The sequence below is a fragment of the Thunnus maccoyii genome, chromosome 12, assembly GCF_910596095.1.
Source record: "Thunnus maccoyii chromosome 12, fThuMac1.1, whole genome shotgun sequence".
Classification (NCBI taxonomy): domain Eukaryota; kingdom Metazoa; phylum Chordata; class Actinopteri; order Scombriformes; family Scombridae; genus Thunnus; species Thunnus maccoyii.
Window position 1 is genome coordinate 11,187,637 of NC_056544.1, and position 24,686 is coordinate 11,212,322.

The following is a 24,686-nucleotide window of genomic DNA, read 5'->3' on the forward strand; positions in this document are numbered from 1 at the left end:
GATGGGTGGGGAGGAAGGAGAGAGGGAATGGGTGGGAGGGAGAGAGTAAGGGCAAGGATCAGGTCAGGGGTCAAGATTTGGGTTCATTATTAGTCCAGACATGGACTTGCAGGGGTTATAGGGACGGTTTAGGATGGAACAGAATGAGGTGATGAGTTGGTTTGGGAAAGACAGGACTCGGAGGTGATTGCAAAGGGTTTGTCAAGGTTATCCGCTATCAGAGGAGGTGTGTGGCGCTGTGGAGGGTGAGCGCCGCCTGCGGGCGGTGGAAGTCCAGGATCGCTCAGAGCGTTCAGAGCGCTCCGAGGCTAGTGAGGCGGGCCGAAAGCGGTGAACAAAGCCGTCCAGAAAGTCCTGCTGCTGCTGGGTTATGGCTTGGGAGATGAGGCAGGGCAGCGCCTGCAGGCTGCCAGTCACCGAGTCCAGCTTGTCCTCCAATGTGCCGATGCGCTTGTCCAGCTCCTCACTGCGCTCCTGCAGCTCTGACACTAGGTCATACATCACATTCTGGGTCTAATGAAGGAGAGAAAGTAAATGTGTTTGGGGAGGTGAACAAACAAGATGACAGAGGAGGAGGGCAGGACAAAGGGAAAATTAAAGAAATAAAAAAGCTGCTTTATAACTAAATATCCACAAGTAGAGATACAAAGGCACAGGCAAGACAGATGTTTAAAAGTTTAGACATTAAACATTAAATTATGTTCATCGAACTCATTTACAAGGATGAATAAAAAGAGGGCAAACAGTTTAGAATCAATAAAATCATATGAAGAGATATTGCATCAGTTAGTGGTACATTTTTTATAAGTTTGTCCAAGGTTACATACAAATAACAACAACTGTCATTGTTTACAGTATGTATACTTCCCCAGAGTAAAAATAGCCTGTCATGTAATCATAAATTACATGATAAGACGAAAACTGTGGTCTAAATCAGTCTTACACAGCCTGACGAGAAGAAAATGATGACAGGAAGCAGTATGAAGGCGAGTTGTATAGTTTGAGCGAGTCAGCATAGATCTTATCTTCCCACTGATTTAACAACCAGTTTCTCCAATCCATGTATAGCCAGAGAAGGTCTTTAATGCCTTATGCATTAGCTTGTTTTTATTGTTAAGGCACTTATTGTTCCGCAGTGGGGCCAGTGTTACTGTATGTGGTAATCTCACTGTGTCTGCATGAAATGCAATTTTATGTATTATGTGACATGCAATTTACTGGCCACCAGTGCAGCTCAGGTCACAGACTACTTTATACCTTTCTGTGTGTCTTTTCCAGATGTTTGTCCATCACAGAAATCAAATGTCTTAAGTATAAAACAGAAATCAAAAAGATTACTTCTCTGTAGGGCTCAAAAAGGAGACATTGAGCAGTTGAAGTACAGAAGGGTGTACACAGACGGATCTGATCATCGAGCAGAGTAAGGGTAAGTAAACACACATTAAAGGAGATGACCTTAGAACCTTTTAAAATACACACTGGAGTGCAAATGCCATCCACATCAAATGAGGCTGCAGTCATGCACCTCCCTTTGAACCCCCTCTCTGCTCTGCTCTGGTGGGTCAGCTGACGTCTATATACAGCAGGACAGAAGCTTCTGATGCATGACTGCATTCCTTCATTGCAGTCATTCATAGCATTTTTCAGCTTAGTGTTTTGGTTCAGTTTCAATGCTGGAAATAACACTGATGATGAGCAGCTAGTCACAAACTTTGTCTGTTTGAACTTTGTCATGTGTCATAACAACTTTATAAGGCGATAATATGTCCATGTTGTGTTTACATTTTATTACACTGTCCCCAAGTGGTAAGAAAAGTCTGTTAATAAAGGTTTAAGTCGTTAGCACTCCTTGTTTAATAATTATGTCTTCGAAGGTCACACATGTTGTTCTGTCATTAAATTTATCCTAAAGCTTTCAAGACAACGCTAACATGAGAACACAATGGCTCCAAGGTTAAAGGTTCATATGACTCCTAACTGTAAAAGGCTATTGCCTGGTCCTTATTTTAACTACCTTCCCATAAATATGCCCTGTATCTTTTTTTAAGGTTTTTTTTTTTTGGCATTTTGCCTTTATTAGATAGGTCACAGTAGAGATGAAGGAAACCGTATGTGTTTAGCCTCAGACAGGAATCCATCAGCCTCCATCTTCTGGGACCTTCCTGATAAATGAGTATCCAGTGAACTAAGAACTGTCAATCCAGCTCCAATGGCCTTGAGTTTAGATAAAGCATAAAAGAATACCGCAATAATCTGTGGCAAAAGCCCTGACTGGCACTGACACTCACACCACAATCAACATCAAACCCTCCAAACAATACAGTATATGACTTTTGGACAAAATGCTATTTAGATTTATATCATGTCACCTACTTCTTAATTTAAGTAATTGAACTTTAATTTAAAGGAATATGTCAATACTTAGGAAAACACTCATGCTTTCTTGCCAAGATTTAGATGATAAGTTCGATATCCCTCTCATGTCTTTATGGTAAATATGTAGCTACAGAGAGGAGACTGTTAGCTTGGCACAATGACTGGAAACAGGGTGAAACAGCTAGCCTGGCTCTGTCCATAAATGATAAAACCCACCCACCAACAACTCTTAAGCTAACTAATTAATACATTACATCTTGTTGAATCTATACAAAAACCAAAGTCTAAAAATATCACATCGCAATGTTACAACAGGTATGTGCTGCTGGCTGCTGGTGGTGGCTTCATATTTAGCGTACAAACATGAGAGTGGTATCAATTTTCAGATCTAACGTTCAGCTAGAAAGTGAATAATCGTAATTCCCAAATTTCCATCCCATTCCTTTAAAGGTGACATATTATGCACATTTCCAGGTCTATATTTTTAATCTGGAGCTTTACTGGTATATCTTTTAATAATTTACAGTTCAAAAAACTCCTTATTTATCTTATACTGGCTCTGTAAGCTGCCCCTCAGTTCAGCATCTGTCTGAAGCAGGCTGTTTTGGCTCCTGTCTCTTTAAGGCCCCCCTACTGATGAGCCCACTCCGTTCTGATTGGCCAGCTCTTGGAAGCTGCCCCTCGGGAGACTTCCAGTGGCTCCAGAGGTTACGTCAACAAAACATGAAACAAACTATAGTAGTAGGATTTCACTAGTTTTTTCATTCTTTATCCGAAATGTCAGCTTCTCATATGTATATATATATATATATATATATATATAATATATAAGAGTGGATAACACAAACAACACTTGGAAAAACATTTGCAACCAAGACTACAAAACAGACAACTGTTAATGGACATGAGCGATGAGCTGATGCCGTTGGCAAGGTAGAAAAAACGTTGCAAACGAAGCGTTCACAGCAGGCTGAAGCCTGGGCTTTTGACTTGCAGGGAGCATGTCTACACACTAACCTTGAGTTTTGGAACTTTGATGATGTGTAACATAGATAGCCAACGTCATAACAGTATATAAACAACAGAAAACCAGAAAAAGCATAATATGTCCCCTTTTAGTAATTGACTGTTCAGTGTAAAAAGATTTTGTATCCTTGAAAATACATCAGAAGGGAGACTTACCTTTGCCAGGTCCACCAAGGTGTTCGCCTGATCATTGAGTTTCCTCTGTTCCATCTTCACACTGCGCAGTCTGGGTGGAGGCACAAGGAGGTGGAAACAGGAAAAGGAGGGAAGGAGGAAGTGGACAAAGTAGAGAGGGGAGGAGGGAATAAAGGAGGAGAGGGGAGGAGGTTGTGTGCAGGAGTGGAGCGTAGAGAGACAGGTTGTTTGGGGTCATGAAGGGGCAGAAAGGGCCAATAGGGAAAAGAGAAGGAGGAGGAACAACACATTTTTTTATCAGGAGTGCTCTCTTGCCGATGACATTGAAAAGAGAGAGGACAGCCTGCATGCATCGTAAATATATACACTTTACATATCTATATGTATACATATATGGAGAAATATATATGTATACATATACAAGCATTCCTGGTCTTGGTCATTGCCATACCAACCAAAACATGCAAAATTACAGAAGCATACTACATTCATTTTGAAAGACTGTGTTTATCATGTTTTGTCATGGTCTTTTTCTTGCTATAACAAGATCTTTTTCTCATAATGCTACAATGCTTTAAGTAGTTATTTTTGCCTTAAATAAGTTCTTTTCACTGCAATGACAAATAGTCTTAATACTGAGAGATGATCTTGTTACAACACAAAAAGAATCGGTTTCCAAACAAGAGAAAAAAATCTCAATATAAGGCCAAAAAAAACGTACTCCTATTATGACAAAACATGAGTTTTTTTTCCAGTAAGAATGCAATATGCTTCCATATAAGAAAACTCCAAAAATCCATGTTTGAAATTAAAACATTCCCAACCCTTACCGCCCCAAAATAAGACATTAAAAACAGAAAAAGATGACATGACCTTTGTCAGTGCTACACGCAGCTCAGTGGTAGGACTTCATATATACACACTGGTCATTCAGTAAGCGTGCAGTGACTGTGAGTGACTTTGTGCACAATGAGATGTGGGTATTTCAGTGGATTTGTATGTGTGATTGTGCGTATGTACATGAGTTGATGTGTGTGTTTTTGCGGATGCCACATATAAAAGATGGAACCAGAAATAAACTGTCCAATGACACTGCTGAACATACGGCAACATAGACATTTCAAATAACTTGCGCAATGATAGACTGGACATGTTTTGTGATGCTTTCAACATTGTGCCTCCTTATCTCTGATCAAATACATTATGGCACTGTAAGAACTGTTAACGCTGATGTGAATAATGTGTCATTGTTGGCGGTGGCATCACACAGCCATCATCTGGATGTGCAAGGGGAAGAATTTCCCTGTTCGGCAAATTATGAGACAGGATGACATTCAAGGGCATTTATTCATGTGCAAATCAGTATATCAGAGCAGAGTGAGACTGCTTGCTTACGGCTCTATCTCTGTGGGAAACCGTTTCAGCTCATATGTGTGTGTTTGCTCGGCTTTGTTATCCCTTATGCCTGTCGAAGAATAGGGGCTAAAAGCTAAAAGCACTACTTATTAGTGTAATGCATTATGGGTACAATTTTATTCTACAAAAACCCCAACCTACGTGTTGTGTCGTGTCTTTTTGCACAATGTATTTGATGGTATGTGCTTTGTCATTTGATCTCATATAAGAAAGGAAAAAACCAAAGCAAAATCAATATTAAAACAACAGCAAACATTTCAACCTCATTAGAACTACAGTACATTACAGTGTGTGTGTTTATGTCATCACAAAATCATCAGGAGTGTAGGATGAAGTCTGTTGATGCAGGTTAATATAGCCTCCAGAGCAGCTATATTAATCATGGGCAACATTATACAGTACATTGTAGATGATTATGAACCGCTGGCCAGGCCAACAAAGCTCCAAGCTCATTCTGTGCAAGATGCTTTTTCTTTCACACGTTCTCTCCAGACAACCCTCCACTATTGAAACCGGTGGCAAAATGTTGATGCTTATTTTTGTTTCATTCCATTCAAAGGGGGGATGGGAGGGAGAGGGAAGTAAATGGAACACTGAAGTAAAGTAAAAACGAAAAACAATTCAGCATCCAGCATTTTTTTCCCTTTTTTTTTTTGGTAACAAACGCTTTTTTTCATGCATGTCAAACGCAGACATGGAGAAAGGAGGAGGAGGAAGGAGGAGGATGTTGAGGAAACAGTAGGAGGAGGATACATAGAAGACTCAACTTACTTCTGAGCTCTGCAGTGATAGAGCAAAACAAAGACAGAACACAGTACAGAGTTTTAACCCCACAACATTCACGAAACGAGTGAAACCATTACACTTCTCACTGTAAGCACAGGGTAAAAAGGGGGCTGGAGGGAGAAGGGTAGGGGTAGGGGAGGGGAATAGGAAGGACCATTACACTAGATTGCAGTCTGTGTGCTTGTGTATGTGTATGTATGCGTGTGAAAAGAGAGTTGACATGTGTGTGAGCATAACAATCACAGGAAATGGTACTCTAGGAGAGGACATTGTAGCAATCACTAGAGGTGACTCACAGCTAGGGCTATACATTCTTGCAGTTTAATGGAAATACAACTAATACTTAAATATTTTGTACCACAAATAAGATTAAAGACAATCACATGGATTGAACATCTTAATAACTATATTTCAACAACATTATTTTTTGGGCATGCTCAGTATTTCCCCTTGGTGGTTGGTGGTGAAGAACACTGTCATATTTCCTTTAAACATTTTATTAGCTTACATGTATCAAAGGCAGTGCAGGACTTACTGGTGAATGGCTTGGAGAAACTTGCGCTGGTGTTTCCGCACCTTGGCATGGTCTATCTTCTTGACCAACTTGGTGTGTTTGTAGATGAGCCATGTTTCCCTGAGTACATTGGCAGCTGTGTTCTTCACCTGTGAAACAAGGTTGAATGTGATGTTTCAGGAACTTCTCTAAGAGGTTGCACTGGTACATATTGAAATTCCAGAGTAAGGCATGCATTATTAATATAATTCTCTGAAATAAAAAGAAACAAAGGAGAAAGGTGGAAAAAAAAAAAAAGTCGCAAGTAAACTTTATTTCTATAGAAAAAAAAGGTTCCAAGAGTTATAAGGTGCTTCACAGGTGTATATGAATTATAACAAGAGTTTCAGTGAATAGTCAAACGAAGAGAAATTAAAACATAAACAAAATAAAGCCATTTAAGCCATTAATATGCAATAAGTGATAAAATGTCAGCCAATTCAGGTGGGTTTGTATAAGCTTTTTAAAATGTGGCACTGAGTTAATCTGATGCTGATAGAGAGATTGCAAGTTACCATGTTGACTATGTAAGGTAGTAAGATGAGTATCAATGTAGTAAAAATACACCCTGTAAACCAGTGGTTCCCAACCTAAGAGTCAGGACCCCTAAGTAATCACTAGATAAATCTGAGGAGTTGCAAGATGATTAACAGGATAAGAAAGAAGAAAAAAACTTACTTTTGCTACTTCTGTTTTTTTTTGGGGGGGGGGGGGGGGGGGGGGGGGGGTTGTTTTGTTTTTTGTTTTGGTTTGTTTGTTTGTTTTACCTTTCTCAATTTCAATTCCAATTTATCTTGACTTGTTTAATGGGAAGTTTTACTTCTGGATAGTTTTAGATACTTGTACTAGGGGTGTGGCTGAATCTGAATCCGGTATTTGGAAATGCACAAATAGTGGGTTTTTACAAATAATTATTTTGTACAAATATTTTTAAAATTATTTGTTTTCGGGAAGTCAAATACCAGCGCACAGGTTGGTTACATCGCTACCTTAGTCTCTCTCCTCTGCTCTGCTGTGTTACATCTATCAACAGGTCTCAACAAGGGGAGTCACCCACCTGCTTCATGATGCACATTTCCTTATTTGGACATCACTCTTGGATATGGGGGTGTTCCCCAGAGATAAAGCTCAGCTACAGACACGCAAAAAGGGATTCTCCATAACCTATTGTTCTCCTTCCCCTTTCCCCAAAGTTAGGTTGTAAAAAATAAGCGGAAAATGAAAAGTGCAAAGCAATAATTACCTTTGAAGTTCTTCCCTACACCTTACACACTGTGCTGTCTCTGTGTTATGGGTGTATAAATAGCTACAGGTCTGTCTATGCAGTGGCGGGGAGCTGAGCTTTTATGTTCTGAGAGACTGGAGTTTGAGACCCGGTGTGGGGAACTCCTTCGCAAGGTTTTTATTGATTTATTGATTAACACTTATTTTACACTTTAATATCCTAAAATTAAAACTGTAATAAAAATGTTGAATTTTACGCCTATTTCCACTTTTATTCAAATACAAATAATTTTGTTACCTCAACAAATACAGATACAAATACTGGGCTCTCTGCACATCCCTAACTTCTACTTCTTTAGGCATCTGTCAGGTGCTTGGACTGTGGCATACCTCCTTGTAGGTCTAGTTTTAGTGTAATTCTGTAGGCTTCTAAAACTGTTCAAATTTCTAAGTCTGAAACTTAAATTTACAATCTGAAAAATGAAAAAAAAAAAAAAACTTTTTGGTCAAAGTGCTCACAACACATACTAATATGCAGCCTGTGATGAGGGGTCATAAATGGACAAAGTTTTGTTTGAAGGGGTTATAAGCCAAAAATGTTTGGGCACTCTTGCTGTAAACAGCAGCAATATATGATGACAATTACAGCACAAAACAGTGACTCACTCGTTTGCAGAGTTGTGTGTCCATCATGAAGTTGTGGACATGCTTCTCAGCCTTGGTCAGCTCCAGCTTCCTGGCAACCACTGCAACCACCAGCGCAGTGCAACCAGCTCCCTGTTGTTCAAAGACACAGTTAGGCCCAAAACACAGCAAACAAAATTTTTGAAGCTTTCAAGGGGCCATTTATTCACTTTCAAGTTCTATTCGACAGCTAACTGGCTTCTAAAATATCCTGTTAGAGACTGTCACAGCCTTTTAATGTTTGTGGATCACAAATTGCTTTAAATATCACATATTAAGTGATCTATTTAAATTACACAAGTAAAAGGTGTACTTCTTTTTTCAGTAAATCAGTCAAAGTCAGAATGTAGCCGGCAGTGAATGTAGTCAAAGCCGAGGTTTTATAACTCTAATGAGAGTTATCCGGTGAGAATGTTATATTACACTGAGTGTGGAGAAGGGAAACCTACCATAATCCCTGTAAGCAGACACACGCCTTTCCCACAGTACGTGTGTGGTACCATGTCCCCGTAGCCAATGGAGAGGAAGGTAATAGAGATGAGCCACATGGCTCCCAGAAAGTTACTGGTGACTTCCTGTTTGTCATGATACCTAAAGTAACGAAGATAAGCAGAGGTGGGAGACACACAATGAGTAAAACTGAACGCAGTTTTTGGAAGGTGAGCATGCTGAGGAATGGCATGTGTGAATGCTGTGTGAATCAAACAGGGGTGGTGGGTGGAGGTGGTGAGGATTGAGGAGGAGGAAGAAATCATGGTGCAAGGTGTTACACCTGTTTTGTGAAAAGCCAGTTTGGCACACAGTCTAAAAATGCACCAAAGTCCATTCTGGGTAAAAAAAAAAAAAAAAACGATGAAGGTAAAAATATATGTTCAATGGATTTGCAAAAGAGGCTATAATTCATTTGTATTGTGCTTTGCCTTTAGATCATTTCTCTCTGAGACAGTTTGATGGAGAAACATGTTTAAAGAGTAGGAAGCTTAAATTGATATGTATTCAGGAAAGAGCAAATAGGATCGGTTTTAAAAAATTGATGAAATGATTTCAAAGAGATAGCAAAACCACTGAACATGTGTTTCATGTTCAGTGTCTGTCAATATAAAAAATTAACCATTTGGTGATATGAAATGATATTAAAGGGTATTCAAAAAATGGGTCTGAGGCTAAATCACTTACTCTGGTTGCACATTAGCATAGAAATTACAATTTTTGAAAACATGTTTCAAATGACAAAGAGACAGGCCATGTTGCCGTAAGTGACTGGATAAAGAATACCGCAGGTCAGACTTGATTTGACAACCCAACAAATGTAATGTCAGTGCATCCAAAAATGCATATACTGCTGCATTAAATCAAACTAACAATTGGCTTATTGGTCACGGTTTACTGCAAATCTTCCTCCATAGAGTTTATGCTGCCCCCAAAAAAGGTTTGGTAATGCAAATCATCACTTCAAACATGTTGGTTGCTGAAAATAGCTGACAGCCATGCTTGAATTGTCAGTCCAAAGGCCCACAGTGCATATGCAAAGATATTTCTATAAAAAAAAAAAAAAAAACACAGTGTACAAAGCTGGATTGATGATGACATTCCCATACCTTTTGCGGCAAGACAAAAGTCCATCACAGAGGCAAATCTGCCTTATCCACCCACCCTCATTCAACTCGCCTGATTATTCCCAATGAGCTGTCTAGGAGGAGATCAGATAAGATTTAATTTTGGAGTTAAAATCAAATATTCATTAAACACTTTGAGACAACATCTCGCTAACATCCTTCTGACAAGACATTGTAGATGGAGTCTAATTTCTTGGGATTTTGCAAAAGCTTTTCTAAAGGGGATTCTGACTGGGCCAATCATGAATTGCTAATGACTTCAAACTATCCAGCAGTGACCCAGCATGTGGACTCAAAATGGCCAGAACAATCACCTCTAATTAGCGCACACGTACAGTTGGGAACACCTGGGGCCAGACTATGAATTTCTTTAGTTGTTCTTTCCACCAGAGGTCAAAAACCTGAGTTGGGTTTGTAGAAATACCCACACTTCCCTCTCCTCCAAGACAGTCCATTGTTATCAGTCTTATAGATGAACTAATCATGCCTTCTGCAGTTCTTAAAACTCTCACTTTCAAGTGTCTATTCATGCTCAAAGTCAGGGGGAAAAATAACTATGAGCACTTTTTTCCCTTAGAATGACAAAAGAGTGTGCGATCTGTGGGATTCAAGCTTCTTAAATGACATGCAGAGAAGCAGTCTGTACAATACCATGCAGGAATAAAAAAGATGTCTGCATCCTGCATGCTTCAAAGCCAGTATATTGAGAGCAGGGGAGCGATGGGAAAACCTGGGGTCCATTTAGAAATGAAAACCACCTCTGACAAATGCTGCAGTATCACCAGGTGGAAGGGGATTGTACGTCTTCTCGGACTGCTTTCATTTGTAAACAATGGGGTAGGATTGGATGAGTAACAAAGGAAGAAGCTCATTGAATTTGACACCCCTGTCTCTTTTACCTGCATCCCAACACTTCACCAGCTGCCCTTTGATAGCTGCCAGGGGGTTTAACTTGATCAGCTGGCTAAATATTGTAATTACAAGTGACTAGTATGTTAATTTCATTCATCTTGTCATCAAGGCGTGCAGAGAGTGAGTCATGTCTTGAAGGCAGGGCAGAAATGTGCTGTACCTTTTAGCACAGTGAACAATTTATTACAGTATAATACAGTGGCTGTCTCTCTGTTGTAAATATAACCCATAAATATGCTTGTCAAAAATGCAGAAAGCATCGTTTTTTAAACAATAAAATGGTTTTAGTGATTGTTTTATTATCTGTGTTCCTAGTGCTAGATGTGGCAATATCTGTCAACACATATATTTCAATGATTCGCTACTCAGAAAAAGAGCGGGAGACAGCAATACGGGACCAGAGACAGAGGCTGATGGGGGGCTAATCAATAGCATTTTGGGGCTCTCAATATACTGTGTCAAGTTTTGGAATAGCATGGAGAAGAGCTGGCACCACTTTCAACCTATTCCAGGACAAGAGGTATATAGTGTCTACAACAGACAGTTTTATCCCCCACTTTTAAATTCTCCCTGACAGACACTCTGCAGCGAAAGCATTATCCTACCATCACTTACTCAAATATTTCAGAGATGACATTATTTATCCAATATAGTATAAAATAATACAGTAATTTACATCCAAATGGGCTCTAACTCTTTGCTTCTGCAGTGGGTGAGGGTTAGAGGAGGGATTACGGCATGATTCACACAACATAAAACAAAAACGGTAAAATCTCCATGATTACATCTGTTAATTAAACTGCTCAAGAATTATATTCAGCAACATCAACTTCTGATGCGCAGTTCATTATAATACTTTTCTTATCAACAAAGTATCAACCGATCTAGTCAGCCCTGCCCATCACTGAGATGTAAAACTGACAGCATGTGCACTCATGAACGACTTCCATAGAGTTAAAAAAAAAGGTTAATTTCCTCTGCCATTGTGTGTAGACGAACTCATGGTACATATGGTGAGTTCTGAGGAAATACAACGGCTATAGCTGACAGCACAACCTCCAAACAAACAGAATAATGATGGATCAAATGTGGAAAAAGCCACACACACACACCACCTGCCAACATACACACACACTCACATACAAATCAGCTGGATTATTTGAAATGTTTGTTAAAAAATGCTTCAATATTTTTTTCCAATTTAAGAAAATGTAGAAAAGTCTATCCCACGATACTTAAAAAATGCATGACTATACAATTTAATTATTTTCAATGCAAAGTTAGTTCTAGTTTTAGTCTAGTTTTTTTAAGGTCAGCAATTATTTCAAAAGCATGGGTGTCATTTTCTGGAATAACGCACTTACCATACATGAAATCTGTGAAACTGCCATGACACATATATTGCTGCTAAAGAAGAGAGCTGTTTGAGATATCAATAGCACATAAAAATTTCACTACTGTGTTTTGTGTCCATACAATTCACATCAGGAAGAAGAAGGTAGAAAATAAGTGTGTCTCTTTTAATAGAGATTCATACATGCAAAACCTGAACTAAAATCTGTATTTCAAACTTCCTCCTGGATATACACATCCTTGCTTTCCTCTGCCGGTCAGCCACTACAGCAAAGCAAATGACCACATTCAAGAGCTGCGAGCGCTTCCCCTCATCTTCCTGCATTTTGGTTTCACATCAACAAAAACAAATTAAAAAGATTTTTCCAACAAGTGCAAGTCTTGTTGATATAAATGAATCTGAGCGCTGACTAAGATTACTTGGGGACAAATATGTTGGGATGCTCCTCGGGGAGTGTGTTAGTTGCAGTAAACACAAGCAGATTAAACTCAAAGTGTTGATGACCTAATTAAAAAACTGCAAACCTAACAGTGTTTTTATTTTTCTTTTCCAGCGCAGCCAATATGTAAAGCAAGCAAGCAAGCAAGCAGCAGACTGTAGCAATTTTATGATATGTGCATGATATGATATGCTTCCAAGATAAAACATAAATAAAAAATCATTTATAATCAGTCCAGCTTATATTGTTATGTTTTAATTGCAGAGCAAATGAGATGATTATTTAGCATAATACAAGCATTGTAATATCTACATTTCTAAGTTTTATTTAATGTAGTTAAAGTTATTTTTTAAATTGATATAGCATCTTTCAGGAACATGTACTGAGAAAGGAAATTGGAAAGTTTTAGCTTGTTTGGGAAAAAACACATTCATCCTACTGCAAACATCTGTATATGAGCACACATTTGAATCACCCTACATTTTACATCTGTACTACTTTACTTCACTGGTTTCCCTGTCAACTGTAAAAACTGAACTGAAAGCTTGACTAAACTTACGAAAGGCTTTAACTGAACTGAAAGTACAGTCTCATCTTCATTCATCTTTTTGTTCCGTTCATTTAAAGTCCCCCTCCACTCTAAAATGTGATTTTCTTCTCGTTCCTTCAGTTGGTTTGTTTGAGCTTCACTGTGCAGAATGATGTATGTGCAGAGTTTGACACTAGAAAGCTGTTTTCATATTCATCTTCTTCTCTGTGCTCATTGAAAATGTGAGTTTAAGGGATGGGCATCCGAGCATGATTTGTGACTTCACAACTAGTTTGGAAGCTAATGTGGTCCAGTGTGCAACTTACACAAGTGTGATATTTAAACTTGAAGCCTCCAGTGCACAAACACTGAAAATTGACTTTTCTGTGAAGTAGGAGAAATCTTGTGTCCAGTTGTTAAACTTTTGGAATGAAAAATATTTGCATATTCATCGATTCTGGGTTTTTCAATGAGGGAGGAGGAGATCTTCAAATCTTAAGGATCTGAATGAGGTAATTTGACTCATTCAGATCCATATTAGACACATATTATTATTTCAAGCAGATTATTGATTATTGAATATGTGGAGGACATAAAGTACTGTGGTATGTGCAGTCATCTTCATCTCTTGGCATTGTGGCTGACTTTAACTCTGGTCAATTAATTGTTAAACACACCTGACCAGTTGAGGGGCTCAATGTCACACTGACCCCTCATCTGAAAATCAAACATGGAGGAATGGCGGTCTCACCAGGTGTGTTATGATTGTACAAGTTTACTGAACATAAAACATAAACCACAAGACAGCCTTTGTGATTTGTTGTGTTGCAGAAACCAGACAACCATCACCTCTATATGTATCACTCCCTGTTACACCTACTGTATATTTATTATGAGCAAAGCACCAATGGTAATATGACCACACTTTAATAATGAATTATACATTATGTCTTGCTGTCAACCAGCTCAGCTGTGAATCCAAAAGGAAAGACTTGGTTTTCCAGCTTTGTCAAAAAATTATCAAGTGTCTGCTACACTGGTATAACTGCTGAGATTACCTGCAAATCACTCTGCTAAGAATAATAAAGTAAAAGACATCCCATAAGCCCTTGTCACAGTCTTGTAGCACTCTACCCTTGCAAACTTTCATATTGAAGCTGAGCACTTCAGTCAGTGTTGTCACAAAGTCAGGCCCTTTCTGTGACCTGCTGTGCACGTCCTTCTTAATCTGCAATGCCACTAGACAGGAAGCCCTGTTCACGAAGCCCTTAATCTTAATGTTTCAGTGCTGGAGTGTGGTTATGTCTCTGGGGTCATCAGATAGCAAGTACCTTATTACAGATGTTCCACTGAATTAGGCTGGAGACACCAAAAAAGTGAGTTCTGGTATGCCGGTCTCTGTAGGGCCATTCTCACTAAAGACAGCTGTGAATAAACCTGTGTCCATGCTCTGAAAACAATGTTACAATGACCCCAATGTCATTTTGAAAAGGTATTTTGCTTCCAGAAATAACATCCTTAAGGGAATTCTTCATATACCCAGTAGTGTTAGAGTTTACATTGCTGCAAACTCCAGCCGTCAAAACTTCAGGGGACACAGACAAGCTTTGAAACACCACCGCTCCACCTCTGCTGCCTACTCAGTACACTTAAGCATTTTCCTTCATGTTTCCAGTCATCCCAATGCATCCTTAACTACACAAAATAGTTAATCTGTTTTACTTCTGCCCACAATACCAAGTCTGTAGGTAGCACTTGCTCATTAGAACCTGTGAGACTGCTGACTGCCTCCTTAATCTCTGACAACATTCACACACAAAATGTTCAAGTTTTAAGTCATTCTTATAAAATGGCAAAGTTCTCCTTTGTTTGCTGCTGTGACACACTTGGACATCTTTAGGAGAGATTCATTTTAAGATTTTGCTAAATATTTGTTGAAAAAATAACTTTCTTACTTACTTACTTACTCAAAGGAATACACATTACAGCATATACAGAAAATCACAAATTTTTCATAAATATCAGAAAAAGTTATTTAAAGTTTCAACTAGTGATCTGCACATGTTTAGTTTCATCCTGAGTTTGGCAGCCATTATCTGAAACAGATTAAATGGGACAAATGAATACTTAATTTGCAAAATAGCATTTTAGAAAAAAGGTCTAGTCTACTTGTGTGGGCCTGGAAAAGAAAATCACCACACATTAACACAATATTATTTGTGTTACATTGTGTTAACAGGTGTGCATCAGCTCACCCACACCTGCCTGCACATTCTGTGACATTTAATGGCGTGTGAGTTTACACATTTACACATTTACACAGCAGTATGGATGGATATATAGGCAACAGAAATTAGCATGAACAGAAGTTATTTTGTCTTCAAAAAGTGTAAGTCTTTAGATTTTAGTGTGTTTTGTTAAATGCTGTCATTGTGAAAATCTTGGTGCTGTAAAAGGACAAGGGGGTCAACTCTGCAAAGGCATTTGTCATATTTATGGAACAGTGTTAATGGGACCAAAAAAGCTCTCTTGTGGCTTTAATATTAACAAATAATATATTTTACCTGAGTTAAGAGGGTGCATTTGTACAAGCTTGCGGAAATGCAGCACTCACATGCAAGCTATTAAAACCACTGTGTCTCTGCAGCTGTTGGTGGAATTATGATTATTGTGTGTTTTTTCCTCTGCCATGGCTCAAATCTTACATGAAAACAAATCAAGAGAGCACAAGACTAAAGCATCAAGTCAATTTCTGCAGTAAGGCAGTATAGCTAACAGATTGCTTTTTAAAAACACCACACAATCCTACAAAAACATAAAAAAATAAAAATAATTATGGCTGTCATGTGTCAGTATCACATGAGGGAACCTTCTAACTTAAAGTGAGCAAAGAACGATACAAGTTCACATCATGATCCTTAATGCAGATCATATCTTGGAACGATTTTCACTTACAGATTCTCTGTTATGTAAATATGCTTTGTGGGCTCTGTATATGACTTTGCCATAGGCTGCAATCAATACTCTGCCTGGAGAGCGTGCATAGTTTAAAACCATGTTATCAGATCAAGTCATCAAAGCATAGAGAATCCACCTGTCCTTGAGGTTGCAACAATCTGCATAAAATCCATCTGTCATTGTGGAAGAGGCCCTAACTTTAAAGATAAAGTTAGGGCTGTATTAGGTATTAGGTTGCTGTATTAGACACTTCCAAATTGCAAGAGACTATATAGACAGTTCACAGTATGAGTGTGGGATTCAGTGTTAGTGTGCGCATTTTTTTCTTGCCACCCATGTTGCTGCATTTTGAATGTGAATTCAATAAAAAGAAAACTAAGAGTAACTGCAACACTCTCTGTCCGTTCAGTTGTCGCACTGTTGCACTCGTGTGTGTTTCTCTGGTTAGACATTGGGACAGTCTGTTCTTGGCTGGCGCTGTTTGTATCTAGAGGCTAAGCGATGACACAATCTGGATGTCAGACCTTGGGTGTAGGTGTAGCTGACTAGTAACTCAAGCCTGATAATCCGGCGCTGTGCTCTGAGAGAAAGTCAGCTAAACTTTCTGAAAGCTTGTCTTCTATGTTGCCTACGGGTCCTCGCTGGAGAAGCGAGGTGAGAAACACCAGCCTCACATCGCCTCGAAATAGAGCATTTTGTTTCAGATAACAGAGTAAGAACAGAAGAGGAAGAGAATTAGATAACAGTTAAAGAGAAAAAGGAGCGAGAAACCAGGGAGGCAGGCAAGGCATGCATGCAAGTGTGTAACTGAGTTCTAGCCAGATTAGGCCTGCTTGTTATGGATAAGGGGAGGCAAAGGGACAGGGAATCAGTAGTGGGGAGAGATGAGGAAAAACGGCAAAGCATGCCACGTTAGATGGGTACAGTAGGAGATCTGCAAAGGATCAGTCAGGAGTAAGAGAGAGAGAGAGAGGGAGCCTTGTGGTAGTGAGGGAGAAGCCAAAAGAGCTTAGTTAAGGAGCTTAGTTGAGGTAGGTTAGCTCTGAAGATGGGCTGTATCAAGAAAGAAGGGAAAGGGGGCCAGTGACCAGCGTTAAATCCATCTACTGTAACATTAGTATTCCTCCCAACTCCACCCTTCCCTCCACCCCTCCATCCCTCTCTGTCTCCCCGACTGTATGTCTTTCATTCCCCCCATCTAGGCATTTTCCAGGTAGACTCCGTGCTCGTCCAATCTCACACCGTACTGCCCTTTGATTGGCTCAGGAGCGTGGTCACTGTGACAGTGTAACGGCGCATTTAACAAAAGATACAAAACTCAAACACAGCACTTTGGGAAACAAGCGCCTCTTTTTTTCCCCTTTTTTTTACCTGAAATGATGGGATTAAAAAGTAAACATGAAAACTGGCATGCTGTTTTAATGTTTACCAGAGGAGGGGACGAAAGGGGGTGAGAACGTTCGGTTAATGGATGTAAACAAAAACTGGAGACACTGCATTCAGCACTGAACAAATTCCTTCTTCAAAAGTGTCTCTATTTAAGAAACTACTGTGTCACAATAGATAGCAATGACCTCACTTATCTGCCTATCAGAGGACTGTGTAACAATGTTTATACCATATCATTGTTGTGCTGGATAGTAAAACACACACAAGTCAAATGCAAAATAACTTGACATTAGTCTTCTTCGTGGATACTCAGACTGTCTTTTGGCTACAGGAGACAAACTGTCTTCATTTCTTGAGCAAAATCTTTGGGGTAGAAGCAACAAAAGTCTGAGGAAAACCATTACAACACTGTTCAATTAATTTTGTGACAGGAGACACATAATGGGATGGTAATGTGTGAACACAAAGAACAGAAAGGCTTTTGCTCCTCGACAAATCTTTGGAGTAGGTGCTAAAAAGACGTGTGCAATATGGATCTATAACAATTGCATAAGGAGAGGGAGAAAAAAAATTAGAAGAGACAAATTGCCCTCTGGCAGACTCGTGAAGGTGACTTGAAGGAGCTGCTCCATTTTAGCACAAATTTCCTCCTCCTCCTCCTCCTCCTCCTCCTCCTCCACCTCCTCCTCCAGCCCCTAACAGCCTAACACAGAACAGATAGCGAAGAGACGCTTGCTTCAAAGTGCTGCTCACACCATTGGTCTCTGCTTTGCTCCTAGCCACTAAAAGCCTGTTTTCTTAGCAGAAGGATGGTGCCACCTTCATGCCAACTAGAGGGCCCTTTGCCACACTGAGTTTTGAAAGGGTAATCAGTTAATTGTTTTAAAGGGGCTGCCCCTTCTCCCCACTACCACCCCCCCACCCACCCCCCAAAAAAAACCCACTCAGGGCAGCAGTGGCGCCAGCTCGGTGCAAAATGATAAGTTGTTTGTTTTTTTTCCACGGCTAGAGAACGAGGACTCACATGGTATCCCTATGGAGCAGCATAGTGGGGAAATAGAAAGTACAACAAAACATTATACAAACACACACACATGCACACAAACACACACACACGCACACACCTACATGTGCATGCTTGCACCCGTCCACAGTAACACACATAGACGCCCATCTGGACACACATGTTATTCTGAAACTGAAACCAAAAGACTAACGGCATGCACTGCTAATGGAAAGTGTGTGTCACAGAATGTGTGAATGTGTGTGTGAGCAAAACAATCTACAGAGACTATATTAAAGATCCTGTGCTTCTCTTCTAATCATTTATTTTTTTAAGTCCATATTTCCTAATTGACCCCAGCATACTGTAGGATTGGGGATGTGCTGTGTCATGTGTCCACTATTGTAGTTTTTTTCTAGTATGAATCATGCAACATTCCTGTTTTATTTGATGAAACACTAGAGACCAAATTATATATGTTTGGTTAATTTAAATTATTTCATTGTTGAATCTAAGTCTGAAAATAGGAAGGAGTGATAGTGAAACAAGTGTTTAGCCATTAAATTTCCAAACTATGAACTAAGTTGCTGAGCTGGATTGAACAAAAAAAACTAGTAGTATTCACACTGAGCACTGAGTTGCTTTGAACATGAGCCAACTTCAAGTTGAGGTGATCTCTGATGTCAGTTACACCTCATTGTTCTGCCTCTGTGTTCCAGATGAGCTGTTGTCAAAGGTCAGCTGATCTTTTCTCTGCTGCTTTCCCCGGTGAGGTTTAAACCCACCATCCAACGGTTAGAGGTGCTGAGGGTCGAAGAGGAGGGTTGGGCGTGTGAGGGGAGGTGGTTAGTGACAGGTGTTAACACGGTGGGGGTAGTTAAGAGGAGAGGTAGAGGAAGGGAGGGGTGGTACTTAGTAAAAGCAGGCAAAGTGAGCTGCAGGACTTCACTGAGCATCTGTAGTCAGGGCATGGCTGAAAGACTGATAGCAAAGCCTTCCTCTGAGCTGATGCTTAAGTTTTACAGTGCAGCACGTGTACAGTATCATATTGGGTCTGACAAGAACTGCCGCTATAAATCTTTTACCCTCCACCCACCCTTCTCACGTCCCCCTTCCACTCCAACTATGCAAAAATGACTTTAAAACATCAAAGCTGGCATTAACGTCTCATTTCCCTATGCAAATGCAAAATGAGAAAGGAAAAAAAAAAAGCTTTTCATTTCTCCCTGCCTCTTTCATTTTCAGTGAGAATAGTTGCTGCCCCCTTGAGACGAAGCCTGATGCGCAGTTTTGGGTAGAAAACGGGTTAGGGGATTCTGGGGGCTGCTCTGCATTACCAAAACAAACCATTCAGCAAACAAACAATTAGACACTCATGAATTATGGACAAGCTATCTAAAATAGCAATAAAAACAACGATTGGGGAGTCGTGGAGCGATTGCTGAGCTAATGAAACGTATGTCAGGGTGTTTTTAAACAGGCAGTGGAGTAGTAAGTGGGCTGTCTGTGCATGTGTGTATGCCGTCCTGTACACATGTGTACAGTATATATATGTAATCTATCCTGATGATTCCAGACATTTCAGTGGACCAGTGCAAATGAGCGACGGAAAACAAGGTAACACTGAGAAGCGTGGGACAAAACAGAGAGAGTGAAGGAAGAAAGGTGTCTAGTAATCCACAACGCGTGATTGTGCATCAGCCATTTTGTTTTTTCAATTTGACCCCAGCAACATCTATTATTCACAACCCTATGTTTACCTCTCACAGACGCGCACAGTCCATGCAGCAATGATCCAGGAGGATATACTGAACACCAGCAGAACAGTTCCTGGACAGATGGTCATGAGGGTCTTCATAACAAAGCGTGTGTTGAAGTTGATCTTGTTGAGGGCGCCGATGCTGCGAGACGAAGCGTCCGTGAATAGCTTGCTGTGAAGTAACATGACCCTGCCAATCAGGTAGAGTCTCAGGAACATGGGGATGGAGAGGATGATGTCCACGTCAGCATCGGCCACCGACGGCGTGTATGTAAAGGCCAGCCGCGCCGTCCAGGTGAAGACGTACTGGCCCGGGATGGGATGAATGGCACACACCAGCAGCTCCAGCACGATGAAGAAGATCCGCTCATACGTCATGGCTATCCTCCAATCATCCGCACCATTGTCGACCATAAACAGCTGAAGAAAAACATATACAAGTACTTGTATTAGCATTTTCTCCCATAAGTCACTTTTTTAGTGTGGTGTCTGAAATTTTGGCTTTTTTCCTCGTTGTCCTACTTTTCCTCTTCAGCCCCACACACCTTCAATGTGTCCATCATTACAAAGCCATGCCGAGATAAATCAAGGAGGAATTAATTGAAACAAACCCACAGATTTTATTTGAAATGCTCATCAAGATCTTAAGACATTATGATGAATTAGAATAAAATATTTATAAATACAGGATTTAGAATGTCTTGCAAAGTAAGTAAAGAAAGGAAATAAAAAAAAACTGAGATACAAGGCAGGCATAAAAGACTAGAAAGAAAACATCATATTATATAATATCAGGAATCAATGCACTGCTTTTTTAGATTATATATGAAAATACCCTAAAAGTGTGTCAGCACATTGAAACAATTACATTTGATTGAATGCATACACAGATATTATTATCAGCATAACTTAATTTTCAAGTACTATGTTGCACAACAAAAATAATATTTCAATATTTGTAAAAAAAAAAATTACATATATTTTAGCTTTTTTCCCCTTTTTTTTTTAGCCAGGCTCATATCAGAAATCTCTCCTCATTATCATCCTCATCACCACACTGATCCCAAAAGTTGGTGCTATAATATAAATGATATAGTGTTGAGTATTAAAATGTGTTTTATTTTTTCTTTGGTAGACTCACCTGGATTTCCCGGGCATGGTACATTATTATAAGACCAAGCAATATAACAGTGGAAAGGCTGATAAGGCATTTCAGTGCAAATGAGTATGAAGATTCCTATGGTGAGAGAAAAAGACATGAAAAAAACATATTAGAAAATAGTCATATTAAATGATTAAACAACCATTTTGTCATCACATCTAATCTCATATATAGGAATTGACAAATATTACTTGCATTTATTTATTATTTTCTATATTTTGGAATAGATGGAAATAATGACATTATCACTAGAAGGGAAAAAAAACAAGAAAACAAATGCTTCTAATCCTGGCTTAGTTGAGTAGCATAAATATCCCCATATAAACACATGCACATAAGTACAAGCACACAAAAATATACAGCTACACACACGACAGGAAACACACACATGCACACACCACCTATTAGCTTAAAAGTCTAGCTGAGACCAGATAATGGGGTTTCCGCACAGACAGTGCAGTCAGGATGTTGCTAAACAATGCAGCTGCAGGTGTAGGTGCAGCCTGATATTATCTATGGACGCTGTTCCCCACCATCTAAACTACCAATTAATCAAAGACCAGCAGTAACAGGGGGACTTTCCATTTAATGGTAGGTGCAGAAAAGGCAAGGCTAGCATTAGCAGGGGGGGCACCACAGTGAGCGTTGCTGGTGATAAATAGACCAGCTGGATGCTAGAGCTGCAGTGTTGTGTGTGTACATGAGGGCCATAGATCTAGGAAATGAGAACCTGTATTACTTGAGCGCCCCCCCCCCCCCCCCCCCCCCCCCCCCCCCCCCCCCCCCCCCCCCCCCTTCCTCTATGTTGGTAAAATGCCATTTGATAAATCAATTTAAAAGCCATGGTGTAAAAATGCCGCTCTGCAGCAAGCTAATGATCGTTGGGCTGTTATTATTAATAACGACACTGACAACAAATGACAAAAACAACAAGTGGAAATATCGTTCATAATCGTCAGTGTGATGACTGTGAGTGTGAGCTGCTCAATATTACTCTGTCCTTCGGTGGTCTATATTACAAAATGTATTTTTAGCTATCAACTAGATTGCTTTGCCCCTCAGGTCGGCAACATGTTCTCAAGACATTCTAATGTCTGAAATTGTTTTGAGAAGTCCCTGGTGAAATAACATTGAGTAAACCAATTAATCCACCTGCCACAGGTTCAAGGATTTTTCAGTCCCAGTGCTCCCTGCCTTAACGTGTTTCCTTCCTTCAGGGCTTAGAAAATCTTGACTGAGCCTCAAGTGTCTGCTATGTGATGTGACGTGAGATGGAAAATGGACCATCCACAGCACATGCTACCTGTCTGATGTGGGAGTGGTGCTGTGCCGCTCAGAGAAGGGGGGTCATTTCCATTTCAGCTGAGGTCAGCTTGATGAATGGACTGAACCCCACTCAGTAACAGTCACAGCAAACCTATTGACTTTCTTAAAACCCCATAAATCATGCTATAGATTACCACACCAACTTACTATAGCATACACACACACACACACACCTATGTGTAATCAAAAATGCATTCAAAAATTCAAATAAATCAGACAGAAACAACTGGAAAAAATCTATTCCTTGTTGCTGTTAGAGGAACATACCAGGGGTTTTGAATATTTTAGCCCATTGCCTAAAAATTACATGTACTTGACATGAACACTGATGGTTTTCCAATGCATACCAAAAGCTTTTATATTCCCCAACATTTTAGGTCTCTACCAGAGTCAGCTGACATACGACATTTCTGACATTAAAGATCATGAATTAAAAGCTTTTTGGCAGGTGACTCTTAAACCTCGGTTGTCAAAGCATCCTTGAAAGCACCATCAAGTTTCGAAAAAGGCCTTTTCTCATAGTTGCAGTACTATATAACAATAACTTAACTTTGCCAGAACAGGTCTCTAGTGGGTTCTGTAAGGCTCCACTTGAGCTAAATGCTAACATCAACATGCTAGCATGCTCACAATGATAATGTTAGGTTTAGCAGGTATGTTTACCATGTTCAGTGTTGGTTTACTGTGTCAACATGCATACATTTGCTAAATAGAACTAAGGCAATCCATCCAATTGTAGATATTTTACATAATATAATAAAGACCTAAAAAGTCAACTTAGTGGTGGCAACAGAGAAAAAGTCAGCCATTAGAATAACTCATGTGGGAACCATGAATATCTGTATCAAATACCAGATATAAAACACTAAACTTGACTTGCTGGTGGCACTGGAGGAAGAAATTCAGAGGATCACCAAACTCATCAAAATGTATCCTCTAGGGACCATGAATGTATTACATGGCAATCCATCAAATAGCTGTTGAGATATTTCAGTCTGGACTAAAGTGGAGGACTAAACAAACAACAGGCCAACTGACAGACCAACATTGCCAGAGCCATGCTACTAGCATAGCTAAAAATTAAAATAGCAAAATATTCATCCTAAAGGCCATTATACAATGAAAACCTAGAAGTTATTTTCCCGACAGTAAGATACTGCAATGTTCCTGTCTGAAAAAAGACTGAAACTCTTTCTTCTTTGGTGGTTTACAAGCAAAGAATTAGGTCTACTGTATTTAATTACTAAAAGTAAAATGTTCACCAGCAAATCAGTAACTTGGGTGCTGGGTAGATAGTGAGCAGTGGGTTTTTAAAGCTTTTTTTTCTGAAAATACCTGCATGCTGTGCCTAAAAATGACGCTGATGAGAGTGAACCGTAAAGTTGCAGGCTGCAACACCAAAACAATTAGCTGAAGGATGCTATAGACCTCTGTGAAGCTGTGGGTTTGTCATTATGAGTGACCCCTTTCACATTACCCATAACATTTACCCATTTGCTCCAATGTTAATACAAAAATATTGATTTAAGCAGTTTTAAATATGTGAACTATAATGAACTCAAACATGCAAATCCATACATGAATTCCTCAGTTCTGCTCAGTTTGTACAAATTAAAAGATGTTTTTGTTTCCAAAGATTAAAGACACCTATTCTGTGACCTATTACATACTGCAGTGCACTGCAATGTCAGCTCCCAAGTAAACAGCCCAATAAATGCTGTGGTAGAAGTTGCTCTGACAGAAAGATGTTCTTCGCAAAATACCCTGACAAAAGCAGACCCAACTGGCTGGTAGAGAAGGACAGTAACAGGTCAAGGGGTGGTGACCTGGTCACCATGACCCTGAAAATAAAATGCACCGCTGGTGTCTTTGCTCAAGAGTCCCATTTGTTCCTATAGCTTGCTGCGTTGTCTCCACTCTGATCTCCTAAAAGTAGAAGATGCAGCTGGACACTTTGAGGCATCTGGATCTTTACTCCCATCTTTTATTCCTATTGACCTTTCTCTTCATCTCTACTTGTCTTGATCTTTCTCTCTTTG

At 39.7% G+C, this 24,686-nt stretch overlaps 1 protein-coding gene across 2 annotated transcripts in view; it reads right to left on the reverse strand.

The window, feature by feature from the left end:
* Positions 1-24,686, reverse strand: part of kcnn1a (potassium intermediate/small conductance calcium-activated channel, subfamily N, member 1a) — a 40,451-nt gene continuing 15,765 nt past the window's right edge. For both annotated transcript variants that reach the window (XM_042429881.1, XM_042429882.1), the window contains exons 3-9: positions 21,301-21,396; positions 20,161-20,579; positions 8,650-8,791; positions 8,183-8,293; positions 6,275-6,402; positions 3,559-3,628; positions 1-513 (exon numbers count right to left, since the gene is read on the reverse strand). In XM_042429881.1, coding sequence (XP_042285815.1) covers positions 208-513; positions 3,559-3,628; positions 6,275-6,402; positions 8,183-8,293; positions 8,650-8,791; positions 20,161-20,579; positions 21,301-21,396 — 1,272 coding nt within the window. In that variant the 3' untranslated portion in view covers positions 1-207. The remainder of the gene's footprint in view (positions 514-3,558; positions 3,629-6,274; positions 6,403-8,182; positions 8,294-8,649; positions 8,792-20,160; positions 20,580-21,300; positions 21,397-24,686) is intronic.